The sequence below is a fragment of the Meles meles genome, chromosome 6, assembly GCF_922984935.1.
Source record: "Meles meles chromosome 6, mMelMel3.1 paternal haplotype, whole genome shotgun sequence".
Taxonomy (NCBI): Eukaryota; Metazoa; Chordata; class Mammalia; order Carnivora; family Mustelidae; genus Meles; species Meles meles.
In genome coordinates, this window is record NC_060071.1 from 114,573,441 (window position 1) to 114,595,716 (window position 22,276).

Here is a 22,276-nt window from a genome sequence, read left to right on the forward strand (position 1 = left end):
AACTGGATTACTATCATAGAGCTATGTATTTAATCTCATAGATTGAAGGTTCTCAATACATTTGTTTAAAAAATGAATATTCTCAGCATTAGGAATTAAATACTAGAGTGAAAAACTAAATTTCCAACATTTTTTTTTTGAATATGAGGTCTTCCATGAAAATTTACTGCTACTACTAAAAGTTACCTAAGAATTCTTATAAACTGAATTTTACTGCAGGTACTCAAAGATTTCGAAAGTGGCCTAAATCGTGACCATGCTTTTGGATATGCAGCTGTCAAGTTATATGACTGTCAAACCTCTAGCCTTCATATTTCAGATCCCTAATTAACATATAATTACACTTTTATGAGATCATGTTCCTTTGGTTGCTATCTTACCCTTTCTTCCCTACATAAAGGCATAGGTCTTGTGAAATAACTACAGGATTTTGGCTACCAGGATAAAGCTGCTGCTTTATTTCTTATTAAATTTCATGACTGATTCAAAATTTTCAGAATATGCTAATGTGGAAGTGTTCTGAGCCTTGTAAATCTCACAAAGAATGTGTACGAAGTTTGAAGTTTTAAATAAATAACAATGAGTTTTTTACATAAAACCATATATAATACATTTACTGTAAGGTTAAGTGAAAGGAAAAAGGGTTAAGAGCTCTGAAGTCTCTATTTTTTAAATTATAGTTTCCATACCATACATATAAGTCCATATTCATTCCTAGAAAATGTTTTTTTTTTTTTTAATATTTTATTTATTTGACAGAGAGAAATCACAAGTAGGCAGAGAGGCAGGCAGAGAGAGAGGAAGAAGCAGGCTCTCCGCGGAGCAGAGAGCCCGATGTGGGGCTCGATCCCAGGACCCTGGGACCATGACCGGAGCCGAAGGCAGAGGCTTTAACCCACTGAGCCACCCAGGCGCCCCCTTAGAAAATGTTTTTTACAGTACCTTAAAAAATGAAAAAAAAAATCAATTAAATGACTTTTAGACTTTTTTGCATCTGATCACTTTTTATATTATTATTACTTACTTAAGTTTCTTTATTCATTTATTTAAGTAATCTCCACACCCAGTGTGGGGTTTAAGCTCACAACCCCAAGATCAAGAGTCACACACTCCTCTGACTCAACCAGCAGGTACCCCTACATTTGATCACTTTAAGAATTCTTTAAAATAATTCATAAAATTTAATTCTAGAAATATATTTCAGTACAACACAAAATATCCAGTATTTATTATCCTCTACTTTTTTGGTAGAGCTCCAGGAATATTAAACTTAGACTGTTACAAGACTCTCTATACAAATCTACCTCCTTTTCAGATTGAGTTATTAATTATTTATGATATTACCCTGCATAGTTAAGGACAAACTGAACTTCCAGGCAACAGAAGCAGAAGTAAGGAACAACTGAATTCAGGACATAAACATGATGGCTATCAGTGTGATATCAATTTAATATATAACATTAAAATGTATACTAGGCGATTTTAAGCATTGTAGCACAAAGTATGCAATAAAGAAAAAATGTTAAAGGTAACAAAAAGAACTTAGAGTAGCATATTTTCCAAATAAACCTTAGCAAATAATTTTAGATACCAATTAGTTATAGATAAGCTATCTATAATATAGCTATCTATAATAATAATCTTTAATAATAGTTATCTATAATAATGCCCTCAAGTGAATAGATCCCATTTGAATGGAATATTCATTATGAAATTTATGGTAGAAAATAGAAATTATAATAAATTCAATAAAGATTAATTACATATTAAATCTAAAGTTTTATCCTTTTCATTTCTCCTGATCAGGAAATAGACCTAGAAAGGCTGGTGATTTGCTGAGATTAGAATTCAGGACTCCTGTCATGTCCTAGTGGGTTGTTGGGTTTTTTCAATTATAACATATTTTAGGTGTCCTACTTCTAATTTCAAAATGCCAGTGATGCCAGCAGTTTCAAACAACAAAATGTATTGTTGGGATATATTTTATTTTATTATAAAGACACTATTAAGTATAGATTTTTGGAATGTTTTTCTTTAATAAAAATTCAAATTTAATGGAACCGCCTAGGTGGCTCGGTCGTTAAGCGGCTGCCTTTGGCTCAGGTCATGACCCCAGGGTCTGGGATGGAGCCCGCAATTGGGCTCTCTGCTTGGCAGGGAGCCTGCTTCTCCTTCTCCCCCTCCCTGCTTGTGTTCCCTCTCTCACTGTATCTCTCTCTGTAAAATAAATAAATTTTTTTTAAAAATTCAAATTTAATATGTAATTATAGAAAAACTAGAAAATACAGATTAACAATAACAAGTACTTATTACCCAGGAATAGCCACTATTAAGACTCTCAATGTTGACTATTCTAGATCTTTATGTTTCTGGGTTTTGGGTGGTTTTTGGTTGGTTGGTTTGATGTTTATTTCTTGTTACAAAAGTGGGTTTGAGGGGCGCCTGGGTGGCTCAGTGGGTTAAAGCCTCTGCCTTCGGCTCAGGTCATGATCCCAGGGTCCTGGGATCGAGCCCCACATCGGGCTCTCTGCTCCGTGGGGAGCCTGCTTCCTCCTCTCTCTCTGCCTGCTTCTCTGCCTAGTTGTGATTTCTCTCTGTCAAATAAATAAAAATATTAAAAAAAAAAAAAAGTGGGTTTGAGGGGTACATACTACTTTATAATCTGGTAGTATCTTTCTAAAAAGACTTCCACATATAGACATATAACCTTTCAGGACAATTTTGGGTCAGTGAATTTACAACACATTCATAATCTTACTAATGTAGAAACAAAATAGTAGTTTGACAAGTACCCATTCTAGTAACTTAAAATGGCCTACATTTTTACGAATTTAAATTTTGAGAGCTAGGTTTTAATAATAAAAAACAGACATCATAACTCCTCTATATTTTTCATGGAATTAAGAAAATCAATTTATGAAAGTAGGTAGATGTTGAAAACAAACTAAGCTGTTAGTCTTTGTGTTGTAACAGTAACAAAGCTTATGGCAAATACTGAATGAAGTGTTCATTATAAATTATTTAGAACAGATCAGGACTCTCTTCTTATGTTAATGAAGACATTCGCTTAGATAATATGGTATCTAAGCACCTATTGGAAATTCATAGGCCACATACTGTCTATAGTTCAATACTAATTTCATAATAAATAGTAAAGATACAAATTATGACTAAGAAAATTGTTCAAAACGCAGGTAATTGGCTGAAACATTAAAATATAGGAAAAAGCAAAACTTGTGGGAAAACATTAGATCCATTATGTAAAATAAGTGGGGTTCATTATGGGTTTAATTTCATACATCAACTAGCAAATGATTAGAAGCAATGTACTATTGATTAGGAAAAACTACGGTCATAACACAGGGCATTATTTACACGTTTGCAACTTATACGTGATTTTACTTTTAAAAGGAAAACAAAAATTTATAATACTACATGTAATAAAATTCAGTAGCTAGTCAGATAAAACTGATGAAACATTCCATAGGATAAGAAGGTTTTTGAATAAAGGACTAGGGTTATCAGATGCATGATCTGAAAAATACAACATCAATATTGTTTTTACATCAGCTGATTAAAAAATAGGGGCATCCAGTATGTAAAAACTGAACTGAACTCAGCTTGAATATTTGACCAATCCACTAAACATCTGTTTTTTTAAGAACACATCTTTTAGATTATGTATTCAATATAATCAGATGCTTACTACTCTTTTTATTATGATAATGAACCTATGGGTACTATTACCTAATATCTTTTCCTCCGAGAAATATCAGAGATCCATTTTTTATCATTCAAAGATGCATAACCATTTGGTAGTTTTTTAGGAGTAATATTACTAACTTTTGGGATTAGAAGGGAATAACTAACAAGGCAAAGAGGTGGATAACATTTTCTCTTGACAAGATCTGACCTGAAAATATGATACTTGTCTCATTATAAAATTAGTAGATATCAATCAGAGAGAATTATGTGTAAATTCACAATTTGTATTAATACCAATAATTATAAAATTACTGAACACAAATAATGTGCTTACTAATTTCCAACTTCTGGAAATTTACTAGTGAAGGGGCAGCTACTGAAGGTAAGCAATCTAAATAAAAAATAGAAACCCAATAATTCTACAGCTATGAAACAGTTAAGTAGATATTTTTATGAGTCGGAAATTCTAAAAGGATAAGAAGAATTTGTAACCAGTTATAAATTTTTTGATTCCATGAGCTAGTTAGTTCATATTTACTTATTTCTGATCCTTTATCTACAAAATACATAATACATTCAATGTACCAGGAGACACCAGACTTGATGCAAGGGACAGAGAGAAAACATAGTTACTTTTCTTCTGTTGCTTATTGTCTAGTGGGGGTGACAGATTAAAGAAAAAAAAAGCAACTGTAGTTTAGCATTAAGTGCTATGCTAGAGGGGCACCTGGGTGGCTCAGTGGTTTAAGCTGCTGCCTTCGGCTCAGGTCATGATCTCAGGGTCCTGGATCGAGTCCCGCGTCCGGCTCTCTGCTCTGCAGGGAGCCTGCTTCCCTCTCACTCTCTCTGCCTGCCTCTTTGCCTGCTTGTGATCTCTCTCTCTGTCAAATAAATAAATAAAATCTTTAAAAAAAAAAAAAAAGTGCTATGCTAGATTTATGCTCAGGATGCTCTGGAGAAAGGTCACTTAACCAGTCTAGAGACAGGAAAGATGGTGAATATTACTAGGCTTTTAAGAGATAAGAACTTTTTTTTTTTTTTCTTTGAGGACTGGATAAGATAGTTAGCTAGACAAAGAAAAAAGGTATTCCAAGCAGAAGTTATAGCATTCCTAAAGGTATGGAGATAAGGAATACAATTTACCTTTGAGTAAACATGAGTCATTCAGTAAGGCCTCACATTTGTGTTTTGGAAGTAAACTACAACAGGAGACTAAACACTGTGGAGTGGTGTCAGACTGGAAGTAGGGCTACTAACGAAGCTATTACTGTAATCTGGTGAAGAGATGATACAAGCTAGAAGTAAATGCCGATGGGAAGGGGAGGAGAACAGGTGAGGCGAGGCTAAAGAGTACAGGGTCCCTGTGCCACTGCTTTTTAAACTGAATAGCATTCTCAAAATAAAATAGCTGGTGTAAGCGCTAAAATACTGTTGGGAAAAAAAAGAAAAGTAGAGTTTAATATGTAAATATAAATGATTTTTTAGTAATAAGTAGAGCTTTCCCTGATTTCTGTATTGCTGGCTTTCACTCAGTGGTAGAAGAGGCATAGAAGAGAATGAAAAGGAAAATCAAACTGAGACTGGAAGGAGGGAGAAACCTTATCCTGAGCATAATATCTGGTTATTTGTGATTGCTGGGAACTATTTCTATAAAATACATGATTACTTAAGTTAAATGTTCATAAAACATCATGTTTATATATACATACTATTTTTTTTGCAAAATAAGATAATATTTTCTCAAGTTTCCTATAAGCTTGAAAATGATTATAAAAACTATAAAACTGCCTGTCAATTTCAGAAAAAAATATAAAGCACAATGAACACAAAGTTTTCCTTACCAGAATGGAGTGCATTCCCATGTAAATTCTACTTAGGCAAACTAGAGAACACCAGCAGGGGATAAGAATCAGTCCATATATAAGAGGATACTGAAGGGGAAAAAAAGTAAAATCAGTTAAATAAATTAGGTTAAATTTAAACAAGGAAATAAATCACTATACCACAAAACTCCACAAAAACAAGAACTGTGTTTTTACTTCCCATTGTATTCCTTGCACCTAAACCCAAGCATGGCACATAGCAGACATTTAAGAAAAACTTTTGCAGGGGTGCCTGGGTGACTCAGTTGGTTAAATGTCTGACTTTTAATTTTGGCTCAAGCCATCATCTCAGGGTTGTGACACTGAGCCCTGCTTAGGATTCTCTTTGCCTCTCCCTCTGCCCCTCCTCTTCCCCCACCCCTCAGCCCTTAGCTCATTGTGGAGCACGTGCTCTCTTATCAGGGGGAAAAAAAAAAAGAAAAATACTTTTGCATGACTGAACAAATGAATGAAATCTGGGGTTTCTACACTCTGTGAGAACTGGCTCTTTTTTGTTTCTATAGTAAAGACTTGATCACTGGCATGCTGCAGAAGAAAAACAAGTAGGAGACATTTTTCATGTAGCTCCAAAATGAAATACCTCTGGGATAGTGCTTGAATCTAATCCATATAAGCATCCTTGCTTCCCTGGGGAGGAAGACTGAGCATTATCTCCCTCTCAGTTCCATCACTGACTACTATTTGTAATTTCTCTTGGTACTTCCCTATCTTGTATTCAGTATTCAACACCCTGTAACTGGTTTTCTACTTCTGCCCCTCCACTAAAATTTCAAATGGTAAACTTTTTGAGAAAAATTGTGGGGGGGAAACTGGGATCAGAAAGTCATAAAAATAGAAAGAAAACAAAGTGTAGATAACTCTTGGTATCAGGCACTAGTGTTAAGACTTGGCTTTGAATCTCCTTGTATTAGAGGGAAAGAGGAAATGATGGATGGACACAGTGGCAAATTTGTAAAGGAATAAGGAAGGGGACACAATTGATGCCCTGTAACTTCAAATCTCTCCATGAAACTGAAGCCAGGGTGGTTCAATTTAATCAGAAATCAATGTGGTTCAGTAAGTAGTGAAGTTGAAAGAAGTGAGTTAGTAGGGCTTCAAGAAGCGTGGTGAAGATTTACTACATAGTTGTTTTGATTTGACTTATCTACTGTATTTGACATGGCCACCACTTTCTTGAAAGTCTAAATACCCTGATTTCTCTAGTACCACATTGTTTCCTCTTTCACCATGTATTTTTTTCTGTGTTTCCCAAACAAGGTCCTATCTTCTTCTTGTTCCTTAAACACTGCATAAATAAATAAGGATTCTGCCCTTAGCAGTTCTTGGTAGTCTCAGCTTTTATTTTTTAACTACTTCACATGCCAAAGACCTACCTATCATTTCCTTGCGTTAAGAACCATATGGCCAGGGGCGCCTGGGTGGCTCAGTGGTTTAGGCCGCTGCCTTCGGCTCGGGTCATGATCTCAGGGTCCTGGGATCGAGTCCCACATCGGGCTCTCTGCTCGGCAGGGAGCCTGCTTCCCTCTCACTCTCTCTGCCTGCCTCTCTGCCTACTTGTGATCTCTCTCTGTCAAATAAATAAATAAAAAAATCTTTAAAAAAAAAAAAAAAAAAAAAGAACCATATGGCCAATGCTTGCACTTGCACCTTCTACTGCACATCTCTCTCTCTGGAGTTAATTAAACCCACTATACTTTAAACCAATGTCATCATCCTATCACCCAAACTTGTTTCTCCTCTCATATTACCTATTTCATTTAGAAACCTCATAACCCACATAAAAAACTGAGAAACATGAGTTATCCTTGATTCCTCCCTTATCCCTCATATTCAACCAATAATCACATCTTACTGATTTTTACCTTCTAAATACTTCTTGATTCTGTCAACCCTTTTCCACTCTTCTTAAACTGTCCTTATTCAGATCCTCATCATTTCTTTTCCAGGCTCTACCTGTTTCTCCAGTGTTCTTCCACATGCATGAGAAACTTGGTTAAGGGAGCAGACAGATATGTAACTATATAGTGAGGTAAGTGCTATGAGAATACCCTAAAAATTCCCAGGGATTCTAAGGGATGGGCACCTAACTTAAAGACGTTAACAAAGTCACCCAGATTAAATAATATCCAAGGTGTCCTGGGAGATGAGTAGGATTTAATCTTTAGAAAAAAGGAGTACAGGGCAAAAAAGATAAAAGGCATTATAAACAACAGCAGGAACACCATGAACAAAGGCTCATGGGCAGGAAACTGTAAGCAGTATGGTTTTCTAGGAGAATAAGCTTACACTTTAGCTGGCGGAAGGCACTAAATAGTGAACATAAAATATGCAAGTTATATGATATTTAAAGATATATAAATTATATAAGATGTGTTAAATACTGTGTGTTCAAGTGTGTTAAGTGCTATGGAAAAATAAGAAGAGAACAGGTATTGGGCACCTGGGTGGCTCAGTGGTTTAAGCCGCTGCCTTCGGCTCAGGTCATGATCTCAGGGTCCTGGGATCAAGTCCCACATTGGGCTCTCTGCTTGGCAGGGAGCCTGCTTCCCTCTCACTCTCTCTGCCTGCCTCTCTGCCTACTTATGATCTCTCTCTGTCAAATAAATAAATAAAATCTTAAAAAAAAAAAACTTAAAAAAAAAAAGAAGAACAGGTATTGAAACAGTAATGTTCATCAAATACTCCTTATGCTCCTCCACATTTTTAGGTTCACTTGCAGTTAGATTGGGACTATGTGACTAGTTTAGCCAACGAGCTGGGTAAAAATGACTTATGCCACTTGTAATCATTCTATGAGCTCTCTCTTCCGTATAGATGTAACCCTGGAAGCCACATGCTGACATATACACAGGACAGGCAAACTTCCATCTATCTGGGTCCCTGAAGTCCAGTTGGTTTCACTGGTGAATTTTACCAAACTTTTTTTTAAGTTTTTAAAAAGATTTTACTTATTTATTTGACAGAGAAAGATCACAAGTAGGCAGACAGGCAGGCAGAGAGAGAGGAAGGGAAGCAGGCTCCCCGCCGAGCAGAGAGCCCAATGTGGGGCTCAATCCCAGGACCCTGAGATCATAACCTGAGCCAAAGGCAGAAGCTTAACCCACTGAGCCACCCAGGCGCCCTTTACCAAACATTTTAAAAAGATTTAATATCCACCTTTCTCAAGCTCTTACAAGAAACAAAACAACAACAACAACAAAAACCCAGAAGTGAACACTTCCTAACTCTGTGAAGCCAGTATTACCCTGATACCAAAACCAGACAAAGACATCACAAAAAAACTACAGATCAATATCCCCTGTAAGTACAGGTGCAAAAACCTCCTACAAAATATTAGCAAGCCAAATCCAAGAGCTCGTTAAAAGTATTATACACCACGACGTATGATACAGGATTTATCCCAGAAATGCAAGGGTGGCTCAACAAAGAAAAATTAATGTAATATATCACATTAACAGAATTAAGAAAAAAATACCCATGATCATCCTTCATAATAAAAGCACTAAAAAAACTAGGAAAGAAGGGAATTTCTTCAGCATGATAAAGGGCATTTATGAACTACCTACAGATAACACACTTAATGATGACAGACTGAAAGATTTCTCCCCAAGATGAGAAAGACAAAATGTCTACCTCTCACCGCTGCTATCTAACATTGTGTAAGTTCTAGCCAGAACAATTAGGCAAGAAAAAGAAAAGACATCTAAATTGGAAAGGACAAAGTAAAACTATCTCTACTCACAGATAACATGATTGTAAAAAGAAAGAAAAAAAAGAAAAGAAAAAGAAAATCCCATAAGAATCCACAAAAAAACTACTAGAGTTAATAAATGAATTCAGCAAAGTTGCGGGGTACAAGATCAAAACACACAAATCAGTTCTGTTTCTATACACCAGTACTTAACCATCTAAAAAGGAATTTAAGAAAATTCAATTTATAATAGCCTCCAAAAGGATAAAATAACCTAGGAATAAATTTAACCAAGTAAGTAAAAGACTGGTACACTGAAAGTTACAAAACATTAATGGAAGAAGTTACAGACCTTGTCTTTGACATAGGATATATTTATACATTAGGATGTAATAGATATTATGTACACTCTCTATACGTATGTGTGTGTGTATATATATATATATATATATATATATATGTACATATATACAAAATCATAGTATTTGTTTTAACTATTGTTTCTTTCCTCAAGAATTTAAGTTCCATGGGGGCAGGAACTTGAATCTGTTTCGTTCACTACTGTATTATCAGTGATGACAACAGTGTCTACATATAGTAGCCAGTCAATAAATACTTAATAAATAAAGTAAACATAAGCCTTTAGCCACAAGAGGTTATCAGTCTTACCTTATCACATTCATGATAACCTTAGAGTCACACGCCATCAGTTCCTGGCCTCAAACCTGGGCCACCTTAACCTTTAGTTAGTTCTAAGAGCATCTCCGGAATCCATCACAATAAACTGGAATCTGAAAATCCTTTTGAGTAAACTTAGGGAATTTCCAATGCTTGTTTTAGAATAAACATTGTTAGGTAAGGATTCTGTAACTTAAGCTTTTAAAACTAATATACACTTTCTAAAACAAAGTAACCAAATTGTACAGAAATAAAAACAATTTCCTACAATAGCACATTATGAACTGTATTTTGTATACTAAAAGCAAAACGAAGCGGAAAAACTTAATCACAACAGCATGTTTTCCTTCATAGTACTTTCCACATTGGCAGGCTAGTATAGTATATAATAATATATGGGTTGAAAAAGGTAAAATAATAACAAAAAACTGACCCATATGCAGTCATTTAATGTAAACATTAAGATAAATATGTGAGCTAAAGCATTTTCAACTCCATCTGTCCTTTTGACCTATTCATATCTGCTGTCATCTTACTGTTTCTTTTGAATTCTGAAGTTACAAAGTATCAATTTAGCAACAACTCATCAAGTAAATATTATAATTTTAAGTATAATTTTTATTAAAAACCACAATAAGGAAAGTATTATTTAGGGCGCCTGGGTGGCTCTGTCGATCTTCCCCTCAAGGTTCATGATCCCAGGGTCCTAGAATCAAGTCCTGCATGGGCCTCAGCAGAAAGACTGCTTCTCCCTCTCCCACTACCCCCACCCCCACCCTGCTGCATTCCCTCTCTTGCTGTTTCTGTCAAATAAATAAATAAAATCTTAAAAAAAAAAAAAAAAAGGAAAGTACTGTTTATTACCACCCTATCTGATGTAGACTTAAGTTAACAAAATAGGATCTCTTTCCCAATTTCTGTTACAGGGAAGGGATTTGTGAAAAAGAAAGAAAAGGGGGCGCCTGGGTAGCTCAGTGGGTTAAGCCGCTGCCTTCGGCTCAGGTCATGATCTCAGCGTCCTGGGATCGAGTCCTGCATCTGGCTCTCTCCTCAGCAGAGAGCCTGCTTTCCTTCCTCTCTCTCTGCCTGCCTCTCTTGTGATTTCTCTGTCAAATAAATAAATAAAATCTTTAAAAAAAAAAAAAAAAGAAGTGGTAATAGGAAACTGGCTTAAAAAAAAAAAAAAGAAAGAAAAGGACTACATGTTTTAGCTTGTATCATTTTACAGCTGCAGGCAGGCAAACCACAGCTTTCCAGATAGTTAGGATGAACAAGAAATTCCTGATTCTCTCTGTGGAAACCAGAGTAGAAACAAGAGAAACTTAGTAAATTCAATCCTTCAGGCAGTTACCCATTCATTCATTCATTCATTCATTCATTCCAATTGTAATGTATCAAAGAAATTTTTATATAATTGTCTGTTGGATAATCTAGCCCTATCTGCTACAAGGCGCCAGAGAATTTCTCCAGTGTCTAATATGGATCCCATGGGAATTTGTTTCTTAAAAAATCCCTATTCAAATCTCCAGGGTTGGGAGCAAATTTAGCCTGGAGTATCAATAGCCCTACAGAGCCGCTTCAGCACTTGGGAGGGCAAGTGGAAGAGGAGCAACTAAGTACAGTAATTTTAAAAATGGGAAGAGCATTGCAACAGAAAACTCAAATTGTCTTCTCCACATTGGCAAATTTAGCAATTCTGTAAGAGCCCTAGTTTCTATTTTTATATAAGTCCTCTTCCTCTTTTCCTCTGCAATAACAATCTAACCAGCCTTTTTCTCACTTCTGATGCACACGTATTTGCAACAGTTCTGTCCTCCCCTTGACTGTCACACTCTACTAATTCCTAACCATCCCAGTCCTTTACTTGACAAATAAACTGGCTGGATTTTTTAAAGCCACAGTTCATTTCTAGGAAGATGTTACAAGAAGTAAATGTGGAAGGGTTAACAGATTAAATAATTTTACTTAACATACAACTTACTGTGTACCAGGCACTGTTTTAAGACCTTTAGAAATATTAGCTCATTTAATCATCAGAACAACCCTATGGGGTAGATATTCTAATTCAAATGAAACTGAGTCAAAGAGACGTCCAGAATTAAAGACATTAAGTAATGGAGGCGAGATTCAAACACTGAAAGCCTAATTCCCAAATCTAAGCTCTTAACCACTATACTAAGCTGTCATTCATTAATAGTATGTTGTTTAATTAATTCCTTGTATCTTTGTATCAAGCAGATTATCTCTCAGATCTTTTTTATTTAAGTTTTTCTTAAAATGGAGACTAGGTACAAACTTAATTAGAGATAGAAGGGATCTTAAAGATATTAATTCCACTCTCCTTTCTTTACAGATGAAGAAAGGACCCAGGGATGCTTATTCTTCCAGTGGCCTATCCTGATGCCTTTTCCAGTTTACCATGCTTGTTACTTTACACTTTTATCATTATACAAGTAGGTAATAATTTTGAGTTTGGTAGGAGTTTCTAGTTTTTATTTTTTTTTCTTAGAGAATGTTGAGCTTTTCTTACTGAATTTATGTTATTTCCTCTAATAAAGTTTTACTTAAATCTTTAGGTCTTTTTTTTTTTTAAAGATTTTATTTATTTATTTGGCAGAGAGAGATCACAAGTTGGCAGAGAGGCAGGCAGAGAGAGAGAGAGAGAGAGAGGGAAGCAGGCTCCCTGCTGAGCAGAGAGCCCGATGTGGGACTCGATCCCAGGACCCTGAGATCATGACCTGAGCCGAAGGCAGCGGCTTAACCCACTGAGCCACCCAGGCGCCCTAAATCTTTAGGTCTTATCAAAAAAGCTGAAAGAAAAATTTATAAGTCCTTCACATTATTTTCAAATTAGAAAAAATTTACCAGACTGAGAACAGATCATATGACCTCCTAGATGCTTTTAATTTCACACCACGATCTAATCTTTTCATTGCACAGCCTATTACGGGAACACTTATCTAACCATTCCCTTCAGTTATTCTACTAAACGGTTTTATTCCTGCCGATATGCTTTCCTTAACTCGTTACCACACATAATCAGAATTAGTTTTTATATATTGTGTCATTTGTCATTCTCATTCATTGAGGTTAGTAAAAAAGTCAATAAAATGACCTGCAATTAAAGCAATGACAAAAACTGTCTTCAATAGAATTTAGAATTTTCATAGTAATTTAAATATGGGACAAAGCCAGGCACCAGAAAAAAAACTATATTTTGAACTCAAGAAATGGATAGTGTATATGTAAACAACAGATGACAAGGATACCACGTTAATGATATATCTGCCTTGTTCTCATACCCTGCTACTCGAATAAAAATTGATGCAACCTTTCTGAAAAGCATTTTGTCCATACATAAAAAAGCTCTAAGTGTTCATATACATTGACACAGTGCTCTCTCTCCTAAAAAGGCATAGAAATATGGACCAAGGATTCATATATAAAACTGATTATCATGCAATTATATATACCATACAATGATGAACAAATCAAGATTTATTGATTATAATGTAGTAGTTTAAAATAAAAATGTAGATAATAGGAATTGAATTATGTAGAGAAAAAAAGTGTTCTAAGGATACAGAATATCTCACCTAAGGCAAAAGGCACCTAGCCCTAAGGCAAAAGGAAGCTAAGGCTTAAAGAAGAAACTGGAGCTATCAACTAGACAGTCACAGGATCCTCTCTTCTTCCATATCCACTTCATCTTTTTCTGTGTGGCAGCTTTTCCGCTCTTTAGTCCACGTGGTAGATGTAGGTTTTTTTAATTCTTCAGTGGAGAAACCTGCCCAAACTCAGTACTTGTTCTCAATTTCTTTTTTTTTTTTAAAGATTTTTTATTTTTTATGTATTTGACAGACAGAGGTCACAAGGAGGCAGAGAGGCAGGCAGAGAGAGAGGAGGAAGCAGGTTCCCTGCTGAGCAGAGAGCCCGATGTCGGGGGCTCCATCCTAGGACCCCGGGATCATGACCTGAGCTGAAGGCAGAGGCTTTAACCCACTGAGCCACCCAGGTGCCCCTAGATGTAGGTTTTTTTAATTTTTCAGTGGAGAAACCTGCCCAAACTCAATACCCGTTCTCAATTTCTTTTTTTTTTTTTTTTTTTTTTTAAGATTTTATTTGTCAGAGAGAGAGTGAGCACAAGCAGTGGGAGCAGCAGGGAGAGAGAGAAGCAGACTCCCCGCCAAGCAGGGAGCCCGACGCAGCACTCCATTCCAGGACCTCCGGATCATGACCTGAGCTGAAGGCAGATGGCTTAACCGGCAGAGCCACCCAGGTGTCCCTGTTCTCAATTTCTGATGGACAAGATTGCATAGACAAAATATTTGCCCTAAAGGTGAGGGACTCTTAGGGGGTTGTTGATGAAGTTTTAGAATATAGGTGAGGTTCAGTGAGGTGGAGGTCCAGACCGATGACCAAGAAAGAATTCTTGAGACATCTTTGATGCAAAATGGTGGTTTATTAAAGCACAGGGACAGGACTCGTGGGCAGAAAGAGCTGCTACTGTGGGGTTGTGAGGGATGGTAGGTTATGTAGGATGGGGTTGGGTAGGTAAGGAAAAGGGAGGTTTCAATACAACTTTCATATGCTAAAGAGGACCTACAAGATACGGGAGGCAGTGAAGCCTTGCCATTGTCATTTTTCCCTCTAGCAAGGTATTAATATTAAGATAAGTGGGAGATTCCTAAAGAATGTCACATATGTCCCACCCAGGAGTGGGGGTGGGGGAAGGCTGCAGGGTGTCAGCTTTTGCTTTGTCCTCAGCCAGCCTTCTGTTCCCTCATCATTGTAAGCTAGGCTGACTCCCCAAAGGTGCCTACTTCTTCAGGTGTGGGACAATGGGCTAGTTTCATAATCTCTTTGTATCAGTTTCATCTATAAATGGAGATAACAGTATCTAAAAGTACAGTCCTATAATATAAAAACTATTTTGCAAGAATATGAAAGTGTTTCACTCATTAAGAATATTTTCTAGAGGGGTGCCTGGGTATACTGTATATGGTGTTTATTTTTTTATTTAATATATACAATATGGTTGAAATTATTTTCAAATTGTAAGGAAATACCAAAAAAGCTAACATTAGGTTTTTTCTATTTTTATTTTACAAGTCTTCTATAAAGCTCAGTACTTAGCTTGTCTGTCCTTTTAGCAGCATCTAACAGTATTAATTAGGGGTGCCTGGGTGGTTCAGCCAGGTAAGCAGCTGACTTTGGCTCAAGTCATGATCTCAGGGTCTTGAGATCAAGCCCTGAGTCCTGCTACCTGCTCAGCAGGGAGTCTGCTTGTCCCTCTTCCTCTGCCCCTAACCCCTGTTCATGTTCTCTCAACTAAATAAAATCTTCAAAAAAAAAAAAAAAACAAATAAAAAAGATTAATTACTAGCCTTTTCTAGAAACACTCTTCTCCTTGTAGCTTCCCTTTATAGTATATTCTTTTTATGATACTGTCCAATTTATACTCCTTTTGCATATATCCCTGCTTAAGCCCCCCTGCAGTGTGGCCCTGGAGACATGCTAATACTGTGTTGATCCTACTTTTTTGACTTCAACTATTGGATCAGGTATGGACACTTTGTCTTAGAGGAGAGCAAATCCATTGGCTGGAATGAGCTGATTAGATTCTTTTTCCTAATTGTAATTTGAATGAAAGTCAGTCATGACTCTGTTGTATGCTTGAAATTGAAATAATGTAGAAGTAGGGGTAAGGCTGACATGCATGCCAAAGCAGAGAGAGATGAAGGAAACAAATGAGAGGCCATGTAACCCCAAGAAACAGATGGATGGCACTGCCTTTAGTTCTGAGAGCAAGCCAGGGGCCTGGCTCCATTCCCTCAGGAAGCCTAACAGCACTTTCCTGATTTTGACTTCCATAAGAAGATATTCCCTCTAGTCCTCAAATAAATTTCTTTTTTTATTTAAGCTGGTAGAAAGAACCCCCCCCCCACCCACCGGCCGCACACACACAGCCTTGGTTAATCCCTAAGATATCTTCTTACCTCTCAAACTGCTATTTGTCAGATTCTGTTTCAGTTTCTTTTTACCTTATCCATTCCTTAAATATTAATGCATTTTAAGGTTTTTTCCTTAGACCCTCTGTTCTTCTCACTATATGTACTCTCTAAGGGCAGTACCACCCACTCTCATCATTCATTCTGCACATATATGCTGATGACACTAAACCTGTCTAGGTCTCTTTGCTTTGCTTTTTTTTTTTTTTTTTTTTTTTTTTTGCTTTGCTTTTTAATTTAAAGTCAGTTAGGGGTGACTGGGTGGCTATGTTAAGCGTCTGCCTTTAGCTGATGAGGTCATCATCTCAGGATCCTGGGATCGAGCCCCATATCAGGCTCCCCATTCAGCGGGAAGCCTGTTTCTCCCTCTCCCACTCCCCCTGCTTGTGTTCCCTCTCTAGCTGTGTCTATCAAATAAATAAAATCTTTTAGGAAAAAAAAGCCAGTTAGCCAACATATAGTATATTGTTAGTTTCAGATGTGTTCTATTATTAATCAGTTTCATGTAACACCTAGTGCTCATTACATCACATGCCCTCCTTAATGCCCATCCCCCAGCTACCTCATCACCCTATGCACCTCCCCTTTAGCAACCCTCAGTTTGTTTTCTAGAGTTAAGAATCTCTCATGGTGGGCGCCTGGGTGGCTCAGTTGGTTAAGTCACTGACTTCAGCTCAAGTCAAGATCCCTGCTCAGCGAGGAGTCTGTTTCTCCCTCTCGTGCTTTCTTACTCTCTTTCTCAAATAAATAAAATTAAAAAAAAAAAAAGTCTCTCATGGTTTTTCTTCATTGATGAGTTTCCATTCCACTTTCCCTCTCTTCCCCTATGATCCTTTGTGCTGTTTCTTATTTTCCACATGAGTGAAATCATATAATTTTCCTCCTCTGATTGACTTATTTCACCCAGCATAATACCCTCCAGTTCCACCCGCATAGACATAAATAGTAAGTATTCATCCCTTCTGATGGCTGAGTAATATTCCATTGTATATAGGTATACCACAACTTCTTTATTCATTTATCTGTCAGTGGGCATCAGCTCTTTCCACAGTTTGGCTATTGTGGACATTGCTGTTATAAACATTGGGGTGCCCATGTCCCTTTGGATCAATACATTTGTATGTTTGTGGTAAATATGTCTAGGTCTCTTTCATGTGTAGACCTGCCTCCCAGACAGTTCTGTCTTAAAGATATCAGATTCAATAAAACTAAAATGGAATTCTCCTCCTGCTTTCCAGATTTTCTATTTCTATAAATTAAACTACTACTTCTCAGCTTCCCAAATAGGAAATCTGGGAATAATCCTTTACTCCTGTTTTTCTTCCTTACTGCCATCTGGAATTAATCACCACGTCTTGTCAATTCTACCTCTAAATATCTCTTAAAGGTATCCATTTCTTTCTACTCCCACTGACACTATCTAGGTCAGGGGCCAGTAGAGTTTTTAATAAAGAGCCAGATAGTAACTATTTTGGGTTTTGTGGATTATGTAGTTAGTGTCACAGGTATTCAGCTCTATTGCTGTAACACAAAAGCATCACACACAATCTAGATACAAATGAATAGACATGGCTGTGTTTCAATAAGGTTTTATGAATCCCCACTAAAATTATTAATGTCATATAATTTGCACCTGTCACAAAATATTCTTCTTGTGGCTTTTTTTAACTATTTAAAATGTAAAAAAATCATTCACAGTTCACAAGTCATATAAAATCAGGCAGCTAGCTGCTGTTCGTAGTCTCCTGATCTAGGCCTGCCATCTTTCCTCCCTTGAACTGGTGGAGTAACATCTTAGTTGGTCTGGTTTCCCTGCCTCCAGTCTTACTGCTCTCTAGTCCATTTTCTATACTATAGACACAATAGTCTTCCTAAAACAGCAATCTAATCTCCTCCAAGCAAACAGACCATATTTTTGGGTTTTTGCCCTATTATCTGTAGGGCTTGTGATACTGGCTAGTACTTACTAAAAATGAAATGATTATATTTGTGGAATTTAATATCGTTACCTTTATTAAAGCTTTTTAGTCAAGAAAAAAGGTACATTTGCAACAGAAGAAATAAACATCATAATTCTCAGTTGATAACGATTTTTTCTATGAAGAACAAATGAGATTATACATATAAATTATTAAATTAAAGGAGAGTTGAAAGTTTGTTTATATGATCAATGCATAAAAATCAAGCATGTTTCTATCTTCCAGCCCCAAAGTTAGAATATTTGATTTTTAACAAGACATCATTATAACATATAACATGTTATATACATAACACGTGTTATATATATATATAATATTACATATAACATATAACAATAACAAAAAATATAAAAACTACAAAATAAATCTAACAGAATTTATACTTGATTTATATGGAGAAGATTTTAAGGCTCCACTGAAATAAGAAAACCTAAATATATAAGATTCACCATATTCACAGATACATTCAATATTGTAAGGCTATCAGTTCTCTCTACATTCATGTATAAATTCACTGCGATTTCAATAAAAGTCCAGAGTTTTTTATAGAAATTAAAGAACTCATTCTGAAATGTATATTGAAGGCAAATACTCAAAAACAGCCAAGACAATCTTGAAGAATATGGTAGAGAACTTTCATAAATAAGACTTACTCTAAAGCAATTAATTAATAAGACTTACTCTATAGCATAAATTAAATAAGACTAAAGCAATTAATAATTACTCTGAAGCAATTTCATAAATAAGATGATTAGACTTACTCTAAAGCATGACAATGACAAAGAGATAGACAAAAAAAAAAAAAAAAAACAGTGAAACACAACAAAGAACCCCAGAATCACACTCATACACATATGGAAACTTGATATATAACCTAACTGGCATTACAGATAAGCGGAGAAAGGATGAATTATTCAAAAATAGTATTAGGTCAATTAATTATCAGTGTGAAAAAAATTACATCAGATCCATACATATCTCACAACATATACAAAACTAAAGTTAGATCAAATTTTTTAAACATGAAAGTAGTATTTTATCTTTCCAATAAAAAAAACAGCAAAAGGATTTTTCTTTTAGAGCTAGAAAAACAGGGGCGCCCGAATGGCTCAGTGGGTTAAAGCCTCTGCCTTCAGCTCAGGTCATGGTCTCAGGATCCTGGGACTGAGCCCGCTCAGCAGGAGAGCCTGCTTCCTCCTCTCTTTCTGCCTATCTCTCTGCCTACTTGTGATCTCTGTCAAATAAATAAATAAAATTAAAGAAAAAAAAACTAGAAAAACAAAATCTAAAGTACATACAGAAAACTGTATAAACAAGTGAAAACAGCAAGAATAAGTGAAAAAAATATTATAAAGCTACAATAAATGTAACAGTATGGAACTTGCACACAAATATCAGATGTATCAATTCTAAGTGAAAAATATGGATATAGACCCAAGTATATACCTATATTTAATATAAAAGTGACAGTTCAAGTCAGTAGGAGAAAATGGACTATTGATGCTATTGGGGAATATCAAGTGAGATTCCTTCCTCAAAGAAAGAGATGGTTAAAAGATTTAAGCATAGGGCACCTGGGAGGCTCAGTGGGTTAAACCTCTGCCTTCCCCTCAGGTCATGATCTTAGGGTCCTCAGATGGAGTCCCACATCGGGCTCTCTGTCAAAAGGGAGCCTGTTCCCCCTCCCCCACTCTCTGTCTGCCTGTCTACTTGTGATCTCTGTTGAATAAATAAATAAAATCTTTAAAAAAATATTTAAGCATAAAAAAACAACCACAGAAGTACTGTAAGAAACAACAGTAGAGGGCTAGTCAATGTATGATACAAAACCCAAAACTATGAAACAAAAGATACCTAAAAAAAATAATTCTGGGGCGCCTGGGTGGCTCAGTAGGTTAAACCTCTGCCTTCGGCTCAGGTCATGATCTCAGGGTCCTGGGATCGAGCCCCACATCGGGCTTTCTGCTCAGAAGGGAGCCTGCTTTCCTCTTTCTCTCTCTGCCTGCCTCTCTGCGTACTTTGTGATCTCTGTCAAATGAATAAATAAAATCTTAAAAAAAAAAAATTCTGCTTGGAAAAAATGGTAGGAAGAAAATAGGAAAGCACATTTCTAAGTCATACATGGACAAAAAGCTAATTTGACCACAATATAAAGGGCTTCAAAAACCAATCAGTAACCCAAGAGAAACAAAAACATATGTCCATGCAAAAACTTACACAAAACTATCCATAGCAACATTATTCAAAATAACCAAAAAGTAAAACCAAATGTCTATCAACAGATGAAAGGATAAATAAAATGTATATCCATCTGATGGAACAGTACACTTCACAATAAAAAGGAATGAAAGGAATAAAGCACTGATACATGCTATCAGTATGTATCATTAAGATGGATGAATCTTAAAACATGCTAAGTGAAAGAAACCAGCAACAGACTACATACTCTATGCTTCCGTTTACATGAAATGTCCAGAGTAGGCAAATCTATAGAGACAAAGTGGATTAGTGATTGTCTAGGGTTGGGAGGAGGGGAGGAAGAGTGACTACTATGGGTATCAGGTTCCTGTGGGTGATGATGAAAATATTCTTTTTTTTTTTAAAGATTTATTTATTTATTTATTTATTTATATGACAGAAAGAGAGATCACAAGTAGGCAGAGAGGCAGGCAGAGAGGGGGGTGAGAAGCAGGCTCCCTGCTGAGCAGAGAGCCCAATGCGGGGCTCAATCCCAGGACCCTGAGAAAACGACTGGAGCCGAAGGCAGAGGCTTTAACCCACTGAGCCACCCAGGCGCCCCGGTGATGAAAATATTCTAAAGTTGATTGTAGTGGTAGTTGCATAACTCTATGAATATATCAGAAGCCACTGAACTGCATATTTTAAATGGGTGAATTATATATGAATTACTTATCAGTAAGTTTTTTGTAATATTAAAAAAGTAAGTAAAGGTGAGAGGATTTGTTTCTGTCCATAAAGGATTAACAGCTGTAACAACAGCCATTTCATTATAAACAGCCAGAAAACTTGACAAATTATATAAAACAACCATTTTCATATACTGGAAAACAAGCAGCACAGAACTGTAATTCAGGAGAAAAGGGAAATAAATGAGATGAGTCCTATGATTGCCCTAACTTGCTGCTGGAGGCAGTTTCCAGGCTGTAGCATGGGAGGAGGAACCAAAACAAAGGCTAGCAGTCTCACTGGGTTAAGGGGAAGAAGAGTGGAATTCGCAGAGGCCAAAGCAGCCATTAATTTGCAGCACAGAGCACAAGAGAGAGGAATCCACACAGAGAATGAGCCCCAAAGATCTGTAGGGGGTCTCTACAAATTGTTTGCTGAGTACTAATGTGTGCATGCATGGGGTGAAAATCTACCTGTCTGGGGAAAATAGTAGGCCAAACAATTCCAAAGCTCAATAGGACCGGAATTGCTTTCCCATTAGGCAGAATACTAAGGGAACTGGGCAGTCTTTGTAAGGTTATCACCTAGAGAGCCTGGCTGCCTTAATAGAGCATGTGATTCTCGATCTCAGGGTTGTAAATTCAAGTCCCACACTGAGTGTAGAGATTACTAATAAGTAAAATATTTTTTTAAAAGGTTATGACCTGGGCGCCTGGGTGGCTCAGTGGGTTAAGCCGCTGCCTTCGGCTCAGGTCATGATCTCAGGGTCCTGGGATCGAGTCCCGCATCGGGCTCTCTGCTCGGCAGTGAGCCTGCTTCCCTCCCTCTCTCTCTGCCTGCCTCTCTGTCTACTTGTGATCTCTCTCTGTCAAATAAATAAAAAAAAAAATTAAAAAAAAAATTAAAAAAAAAAAAAAAGGTTATGACCTTAGCAGTGAGGCCAAATTAGCTCTAGACTAAGGTTATTCTGGACGCTCTCAGCTTAAATTGACAAGTAATTTAACTGTAACCACGATCAAGTCCAACACTATTTAAAGGAATAAATACAATCTAAAACTATAAAAATTACTAAGCAAAGAAGCCGGAGAATATGATCCAGGAGAAATACTAGAATCACACAAAGATGACAAAGATGATGGTTAGTGGATAAGAATCTTTAAACAGCTATTAAAATCTTCTACTCAAGGATGTAAAAGAAAATAGGAACATAATGAGTGGAGAAATGAAGACTTAAAAAACACACAATTGGACCTTCTAGATATAAACAGTATCTGAAACTATATCCCATCCTACTTGAGGAGTCTACCAGAAAATCAGACACTGCAGAAGAAAAAAATCAATGAACCTGAAGTCATAGCAATAGAAACGACCCAAAATTAATCAGAGAGCAAAAACACTGCAATCATCATCATCACATCAGTG

General features: G+C 36.5%; 1 protein-coding gene and 1 long non-coding RNA gene across 3 annotated transcripts in view; one reads left to right on the top strand and one right to left on the bottom strand.

The window, feature by feature from the left end:
* The window catches only part of LOC123944404, a 60,168-nt gene extending 46,064 nt beyond the window's left edge, over positions 1 to 14,104 (top strand). The window contains exons 3-5 of one of the 2 annotated variants that reach the window (XR_006818787.1): positions 7,535 to 7,617; positions 12,311 to 12,410; positions 14,073 to 14,104. This is a non-coding gene — a long non-coding RNA (uncharacterized LOC123944404). Of the gene's footprint in view, positions 1 to 7,534; positions 7,618 to 12,310; positions 12,534 to 12,752; positions 12,955 to 14,072 lie in introns of those variants that run through there. The other variant, XR_006818786.1, reaches the window with a different exon arrangement.
* The window catches only part of SGPP1 (sphingosine-1-phosphate phosphatase 1), a 35,676-nt gene that overhangs the window by 6,159 nt on the left and 7,241 nt on the right, over positions 1 to 22,276 (bottom strand). Inside the window, exon 2 of the mRNA XM_046009499.1 lies at positions 5,547 to 5,636. Coding sequence (XP_045865455.1) covers positions 5,547 to 5,636 — 90 coding nt within the window. The remainder of the gene's footprint in view (positions 1 to 5,546; positions 5,637 to 22,276) is intronic.